We start from the raw sequence: 8,265 nt of genomic DNA on the forward strand, positions 1-8,265 counted from the left end.
AGAATGAATTAAATTTGTATCTCAAGGTACCACTGTACAGGAAAATCCCAATTAGTAATTTAAAAAGAAAAAAAGGAACTCATAAGACGTAAAGAAAAGACTCAAGGAGACCCACCCACGGATTAGCAGTAATTACATTTGGGTAATAGAGTGCTGGGGATGTTTTTCTTATTCTCCTTCGTCTTGTTTCTACTTTTTAACATTTTCTTTAATGAGCATGTATTACTTTTGTAAATTAAGTTTTAATGATGTTTGATTTAACGTAATATATTCAAAATATTATCGTTTCAAAATGTAACCAATATACAATTAAGGTATTTCACATTCTTTTTCCTATGCAAAGTCTGTATTTTACACTTACAGCATCCTTCAATTTTAGCCACATTCTTTTTTATCTTACTCTTACTTCGGTGATAAACAAAACCCCATCTTTGCACTGGCCCTAGCATTCCATGGCAGAGCGCAGGGTGGGCAGGGGCTGATTGCAGTGCCCATGCAATCAGCAGGGCCGTCTCTTAGGAAGAGCTCCCATTGAGCAGTGAGAGGAGGTAATCAGCAGACAGCAGCTGTGGCCTCAGCACCTGCACCTGGTGAAGCAAAGGAGGAGAAGTGGGTCACCAACCCTGCTATCTCATGTCTCCCCTTTTCCTCCAGGTGCTTACACCCCAGAGCCCCTCAGCAGTTTCCAGTGGGCCCTTCTCTCAACTGGCCTCATGTTCTTTTATCACTTCAGCGTCTTACAGATCCTGGGCCTGGTAAGTTTGGTTCCATCCCCTTCTATCCCCTCTGTTCGGAGTTCTCTATAAATCTTGATAATCCTGGTTGGCGCTATTGTATCGTTTTGTTTGGAAAATATAAGATGCCAAAGGCCAGAACGTCATATTGTTGTGTCTGGGTTGCTGATTTATGATCTACAGCCTTGGCTTCTCTAAAGAGTTTTCTGAATCATTTAGTAATGGCTGTTTCTTTTATCCACGGGGGCACATGGATGCTGCCTTTCGTTTGTGGCCACTTTGGTCGGAAACAGTGAGCTGCAACTGGCAAGTGCTTTGCTAGGAACCTCATGCAGAGGCGAGACTCTCACCCTCACCCTGGGCCTGGGTAGGCTTTCAGGCCTACTCTCAGCTCTGAGCTGTGTGGCCAGTGGAAGTGTGGTGTTGGGGGCCCCCTGGGCATTCTGCGGTGTTCACACCTGTCTGGAATGTGGCTGATGGCTGGACTCAGTAGTTGAGTTTTCCAGAGCCTGAGATTGCTGGGTGCATGGGGTCTGTTGGTGGCAAAGTGAATGGGAAAAGCTCAGGGCTGGGGCTAGGGGTCAGGAGAGCCAAGTTCAGGTCCTGGCTCTGTGACTGCTCTGGGCAAGTCACCTCATCCCCAAGGGTGGAGAGCTCTATAACCCTTTGTGACATGGTACAAAACCCCCTACCTCCTCCTCAGCAGGTGGTGAGGATTTCTCTTTAATGTGAATGGGTTAGAAGAGCTTTGGCAAGAAGGTGCTGTGGCCATCCTTGGAGCAGCAGTGGCATGTCTGGTTCTGTGTGTGAGTGGCAATAATGTAGCATTTTCCATGTGGAGCCTTGTGGGACCTGGCAGGATTAGGGTGTGTAACTGAAGTCACCAGTGCCTTTGTGGAAGCAGTTACCTTCTCTTCTCCTCCCTGGCATAATGTTCTGCTCTGGTTTACCTTAAGTTGCGTTTTGAGCTCCTCGCCGAAGGTGCCTTACTCATACTGCTCTCTACTGGGTCTTCTTGATTCCAGAGGAGTCAGCGTCCTCATGTCACCATACATACCATACTCAGTCCCACTTCCGGGCCTGGCTCAGGCCACGCCTCCAACAAGGAAGGCTCTGCTTACTCCCTTCTTGGCTGTAGCCTCCATTCATCCTTCACAAGTCCATTCAGGTGCCATTTCCTTCATGAGATCTTCCCTGAAGACTTGGCCCCCATTCTGTACACTCTGCAGATCTCCTGGTGGGGAAAATCCAGTGAGCTCTGTCTGGTCTGAGGTCTGGACTGATCACCCCAACTTGATTGGCTGCCAGTTATGTGGAGGCAGGGACCATGCCGTTGACTTTTTTCTCCCATAATACCACTCCAGGGACTAGGCACATAGTAAATGCTTAGGAATAGCGATAGGCCCTATGTTCAACCCTGAAGACAAGAAGGAGCAAAAGCAAACAGCTCTTCCAGTGGATGGCCTTCCCCATCACCTCCAGAGGACAAGCCTTGACCCACTCACAAAACCTAGAGGAGAGAAATCCCGTTATGAACAGGTGGGGATTTGTCAATCCCTACTTGTCTAGCCCCCCTTGAGGTAGAGATGGCTGAACTGGCAGGAGCCAGAGAAAGCCTAAGGTTGGTGAACGCTCATTCTCCCTCCCTTGTCCCTGCAGGTCACCGAAGTGAATTTGAACAACATGCTGTGTCCGGCCATCTCAGACCCATTCTACGGCCCCTGGTATCGCATCTGGGCCTCGGGACACCAGACTCTCATGACCATGACCCACGGGAAGCTGGTCATCCTGTTCTCATACATGGTTGGGCCCTTGTGTAAATATCTGCTGGATTTGCTCCGGCTTCCAGCCAAGAAAATAGACTGAAGGTGCTTCTTTTTCTTCTTCTTCTTCTTCTTCCTTCTTCCTTCTTTCTTCTTTCTTCTTCTTCTTCTTTTTTTCCTCTCAGAGAAAACAAGTCCTGATTTGACTTGGAGAACAGCCAGTTCTTAATGAAACCATGGAAGAGGGCTGTAGGATGTTTGGTGTATTTCTTTTTCCTCCTACCTTTCCCTTTCTTCCAGCACTCTTCCTTCCCCAGCTCTTCCTCCCAGGACATCGTCTGGAGCCTGAGGCGGCGTGTGGAGGGCCGGGCTTGTCCTCCTTCCCTTGCTCTTCCTCCCCGCTCCCTATGGCCTCAGCAGTCAGTAGCATCACTCTGCTTGTTGGTGCTTGAATAACAGCTGATTGAGGAGAAAGGGAACAACAAGTAGTAGTTCTTTTGGCATCAAAGGGATGAGATCGGTTCCGTTTCATTTCTCCACTGCCAGGGACCTACAGGTTTATGCTGGGGTCCCTTTTTGTCTCCAGCATAGCCCCCACCATAATGGGGCCGAGGCCTTGTTTCTATACCAGCAGCAAGCCAAAAGCCGAGGGATTTCCCAGCTCATGGCCAAAATAGAACTGGCCAAATTCTTCCCATTGGTGTCCTCTGACTCAAAGCAAGCAGCCACCCAGCCACTCTCTCCAGGAGGCTGCCTGCGCAGGGGGGAGGGGCACTACGTGGCCCAAAGGCTTGATTCCATCCATTGAGGGGAATAGAGAGCTGTTGCAATGGAAACTCCAAAGTGAGCAAGGTTGAAACAACTAATGCTAGGCAGGACCCTGGGTTCATCATGCCCGTGAGAGCTGAGAACTAACCCCAGTTCCAATCAGAAGTGAGCACAGATATCAATCAACAGAAGTGTAACTTGAGAAAACAGTGATTTGAATCATATACTCCCTTTTAATTTAATATTGATAATAGATGCCACTTTAATCTTGAGTGCCCCTTAAGTATACTCTTTCTCTCTCTTTTTAAAGGTAGCTTTAGGGAAAGGTGAGCTAGAGTTCTTTTTGTCTGTTTGTTTCTTTGCCTTTTGGCTTTTATTTGCTTGCTCGTTTGTTTTTGGAGGTTTGAGTTTGGAGAATCCTTGCATCAGGGCTTGTCTCTGGAGGGGCTCCTGTCCATGCATCCCGGGCTTGGGGAGACTCACATCCCGCTGGTGGGGGTTTTCTAGGGCCAGATGTCATCACTGCAGGCAGACTCAGTGCTGAGCTCTTTAGCATGGGAGGTGTCACATGCTCCCTACCCTGGCCACCCCAAAGCCCACGTCTAGGTTGAAAGGGAAGTACCAAGGAATGAAGTCCCCATGGGTGGAGATTCAAGTGCTCCAAATGGAAGACCTTTTGTTGAAAGACCTTGAGCTCAATCACACGTGAATGTCAAGAAGGAAGGCAGTGCTGACTCCTTGTGTGCTTGTACTGAGAACAGAATTGCTTAAGAACAGAAAGGACGGTTCAGTGATGTTCTCCAGTGGGCCGCCCTGCAATCTCCCAGTCTAGGCAGCCCAGTTCCAATATTTAAGGGGTTACAGTGTTAGATGTCGATTGAGCTTCAGTGGCTCAGTGGTCCTCATTTTAGCAAACGGGCCTCCAGGTGGGAGCAGAAGGTAGGAGCGTCTCTAGGAGCAGGGTGAGGCCCAGAAGCAGCCATGGAGCCGGCCTTTTGCAGAGGCCTGCTGGCGCTGAGACGGCCAATCCCCAGGGTGTGGGGGGACGGGAAGGAGAACACTGGGTACTCTTAGTCCCTGTGAGCTCCTTGTGACAGGTAGCCTTCCTTTTCTGCTGTCTTTGAGAGCTTAGACAAGCTCTTCTTAGTGCTTCTCACCCTAGGGTTGCCTTCCAGAAGAGGCTCCTCCGATTGGCTGGATTTGCCTTGCCCACCATGAAGCTGCTGTGTGTAGGATGGGCCGATGAGGAAATGTGCGAAGCCTCAGCGCTCCTCCACCTCTTTACAAAAGGAAAGGTTGGAAGGAGATCACGGGTGGATCCTTTAGCGGCCTGTTCTGTCACCTGCTGTACATGCAGTCTTTGTGCCTCAGCTGGCCACAGTGGCCTCAGTGACTCCGCAGGTGTTCTCTTTCTCCCTGTCTGTGTGACATGGAGCAGGTTGCTGGACAGCCTGAGCCTTCCCTGAATGGGCATGCCTCTAAAAGCTTGCCTTTGCCCTGGCTAGAGCTCAGCATCCTATTACGCATGGCATTTTTGCTTCTTGGAAGTAAAGAAAGTGAAAACCATGTACCTGTCCTGGCCAGGCCAGAGATAGACACACTTGTCAGGGAAGGGAGGAAGCAAAGGCTTCTGGGAGCTAGGTTGGCTCAGAAACATGTAAGTGGGAGGAACAGTGAGTGAACCTACTTCAGAGGCTCCACAGGGAGTGAGGGACTGTGTTGGAGGCGTTAGGGAGCAGTGTGTATCTGAATTGGTCGGTCCCTTACTCTTACCTTGGGCCAAGCCCACGCAGAAAGGTAACCGGGCCAGAACCATGGCAGCCTGCCTTGGAAGATGGCCCAGTGTGCCTGGGCTCCCCAGCTTCTCCCTGGCTTTTCCTTCCAATGCCAAGGAGGTTTCCCAACCACCCTGGCCAAGTTTCCATATGGCATTAGCCAGCGTGTGGGAGCTGACTCTGTTTGAGAGAGTGTTTGTAGAAGTGGGCAGTTTCTTTTAAAACAGCCCTAAGGAGAAAAATGAATGTTCCCTCCAGCCACTGAGTAGCCTCGGCCAAGAATCTGGTTCAATGAGAATAGTCTGTCTAGCTGCCCAACCTGTGGCATCAGCTCAGAACAATAGAAATACGGGCATGCCTGCTTGTAGTCTCAGTGTTTGGTTTTGTACACTAAAGAGGATCTGGCCCTTCTTCTTCCCAGTGACACGTACCTCTGTCAGCTTGTGAGAAAAGCAGACTCAGTCGCCACAAATCAATACTCCTTCCTTGTCCTTGCACTTCTTCTCAGCACTCACAAAAGCTTCTTGCAGGGTGGCTGGGATAAGTGGGGTGGTCGGCACACTTTACTGTCAAGTCTGGCCATCAGATCATCTCTTTTGCTGCAGCCCCGGCCAGGACTTTGCTATTTGGGCTCATTGATAATTCAGTGTTTTGGGTGAGTGGGCAAAGGCACCCCCCCAATAACAAGTTGCCAGCAGGTCTCCTGGCACTGCTGTCGGCGCTGGGCAGTTCAGTGGGGAGCAGAGGGCCCTTCCTCGTGCTTCCTTGGACCTGTCGGTGTCGACCCAGAGCCACCTGTCCTCTTTGGCAGACTGAAGGGGAGGTATGGGAGGAGAAAAGAAGGGGCGTGCATGACACTGCAGGGTAAGATGCAGGTGCAATGCTGGTTTTGGTAAATCTGGAGCAGGCATGAGAGGGGGTCCCACAGGCCCTTGCATGCTTCTTGGCAGGGCCGCAGACTGAGAAGGGGCCTCCCTGCTCCCCGCCCTGCCCTGCCCTCTGGGTGGTGAATGAAGTCGTGACAAGGAGTGAGCCTTCTTCTTCTGTATATAGGCTGAGCGTGCTTGTGCTCAGGAAAACCTAGTCATTTGTTACTGCTCTTGTCTGTGACATTTTTCTACATTGGTTTGCTACTGAGTGGCACAAAACAAAACAAAAGCCATTTTAAGCAAAGCTCTTGTTTTGGACACTTGCTTTCTTTTGGTGTCAGTTTTGCATTATATTTTAAAGAAATTTTCCTTTATATTGGTATTATTGTGGTGGAGAGAATATGATATGTCTGATCTGTAATTATTTCTGCCAGGAAATTGGCAATGCATCTGTCCCTCTTATCCTGCCCCACCCCCACCCTTTCTCATTTCCAAGGCAGACTGGATGCATCTAGCAGACCCCTCCTCGACCCCCTCCCCGCCCCTCTATGGCTCCCTTTAGGACCAGTCTTTATAATTCCCCTCTGCAGCCGCAGGGTGAGTGTTTCTGCCAAGCGGTTCCTGGGCGCTCTGTGCCGTCACCGGTTTGCTCACTTCTTGGGACATTTTATAATGTGTCTTCCCTGTTTTCTAAACCTTTTGATTGTACTGAAATGGTTTCTGCAGCCACCTTTGGAAATAAATGGTCATTCATTTGTGTAGTTAGCATTGTGAATTTTAGTCTTAGGTGGTTTTGTTGTTGAAGCTCCCTGAATGAAAACGAACCCTCACCACTGTTACAATGTTTTCTTCATTTACTCATATTAAAAGACTTATGAGAACCCGGGAGTCTTGGCCTTGCTTCTCAGCACCCTCTCAGAAGGCTCTCTTCTTTGCAAAGTAGATAAAAGGAGCCGTTGGTCTCCCACACCCTGGAGGGAACCACCAAAGTACAGCTGGTGCTCTGTGGCAGGACATGTGGATCTGAATTCCCACGGGCAGCCTGCCTCCAGCAGGCTGCCAGCGACCCGGGGAGTCCTTTGCTCTTAGAAGGACTTGTCTGCTGGGAACATCTGGGCTCACTGGGCCCATGATGCATGGGGCCAGGCTAGACGACTGAGTCAGAGAAGGCAGCTTTGAAACCCACATGTTCAGTTTCACTCATCCTCACTTCCCTGGAGGCTAACTCTTTGCCAGCACTGTGTGACCCAGGCCTGTGCCCAGCCCAGATCAGAATGTCCTAGGGGGAGAAATGAACACAATAACCCTGTACTTGGGGAATGGTCACACCTGCTTGTCCGAAGCTAACCAATGAACAGCCCGTGGTGAGCATGATTTTACACCAAACAGAGGCCCTCATTGGTTTTCTGCTGGTGCTACTGCTTCTACAAGGGACACAGCTAGCCAGAGTCGTCCCCTTTGCTGGTGGGCCCTCTCATTGGCCAGTAGTTGGGCCCCAGGCTGTCAGTGAGGCAGGGCCCTGCCACAAAACCTGGCGCACAAAACCACCCGGTAGGGCAGGTCGTCTGTGCTCTCACCACCCCAGCTTCTGCACCCACAAAGCAGTGACTACAGCCATATGTCGGGTATGATGTCAGACCCTCCACACACAGCGCCTCCTATGATCCCCACGAAGCACCGTGAGCTGACCAGTAATGCCGTCCCCGCCTTCCAGACATAGCTAAGAGATGGAGAAGCTGCGTTGTGAAGCCAGATGGTTAGACTCCAAAACCCATGCGCTTTGCACTCAGCCCCAGACTCCATGGCCTATTTGGGCTGCTGGGGTCACTGGGTAAACCTTGCACATGGGCCCAGCCCTGAAAGAGATGAGGGAAAATCCGGGAAGACAGCCGGGACATGGTGTGGAAAACAAGAAAGAGGAAGAGGAGCCACGTGACTCCATGACACAGAGGGGTCAAGCCCATGTTTTATTCTGCAGCCTGCAAGCCTGCCCCTGGTGAGACTCGGAGAGCTGAAGGGCATAGGAGCCACCAGGGTTCGGGCGAGAACTGGCCCAGGAGGATGGACAGAAAGAGGCTGTTGGATAGAGGGGACAAAAGTTGGGCCCATGACCTCGCTGTGTCTCCCTTTTCAGGAAGAGCTAAGTACCAATGACCTAGGCCGCGCCCCACTCTTCCCGGGGCTGCTGCCTCTGCCTGTGTCTCCGCTCCCTCCCGTCTTTATCCCTACTGCATGCAAGGGTCTTTCAGATGCAGACCTGGCTGCACCATTTCCTGGGCCCTGCATGGTGTAGGCTTCATCTCCTCATCCCCAGGCCCCCAGGAACCATCCACAGGGAGAGGGCTTTCGCTCCGGA

General features: G+C 50.8%; 1 protein-coding gene across 8 annotated transcripts in view; it reads left to right on the forward strand.

Annotated features, from left to right (window-relative positions):
- The window catches only part of TMEM164 (transmembrane protein 164), a 193,897-nt gene extending 187,107 nt beyond the window's left edge, over positions 1–6,790 (forward strand). For all 8 annotated transcript variants that reach the window (XM_066357509.1, XM_066357507.1, XM_066357501.1 and 5 more), the window contains 2 exons: positions 655–755; positions 2,394–6,790. In XM_066357509.1, the coding sequence (XP_066213606.1) occupies positions 655–755; positions 2,394–2,600 (308 nt within the window). In that variant the 3' untranslated portion in view covers positions 2,601–6,790. The remainder of the gene's footprint in view (positions 1–654; positions 756–2,393) is intronic.
- The last annotated feature ends 1,475 nt before the right edge of the window (positions 6,791–8,265 follow it).

Source organism: Saccopteryx leptura, chromosome X (genome assembly GCF_036850995.1).
Source record: "Saccopteryx leptura isolate mSacLep1 chromosome X, mSacLep1_pri_phased_curated, whole genome shotgun sequence".
Lineage (NCBI taxonomy): Eukaryota > Metazoa > Chordata > Mammalia > Chiroptera > Emballonuridae > Saccopteryx > Saccopteryx leptura.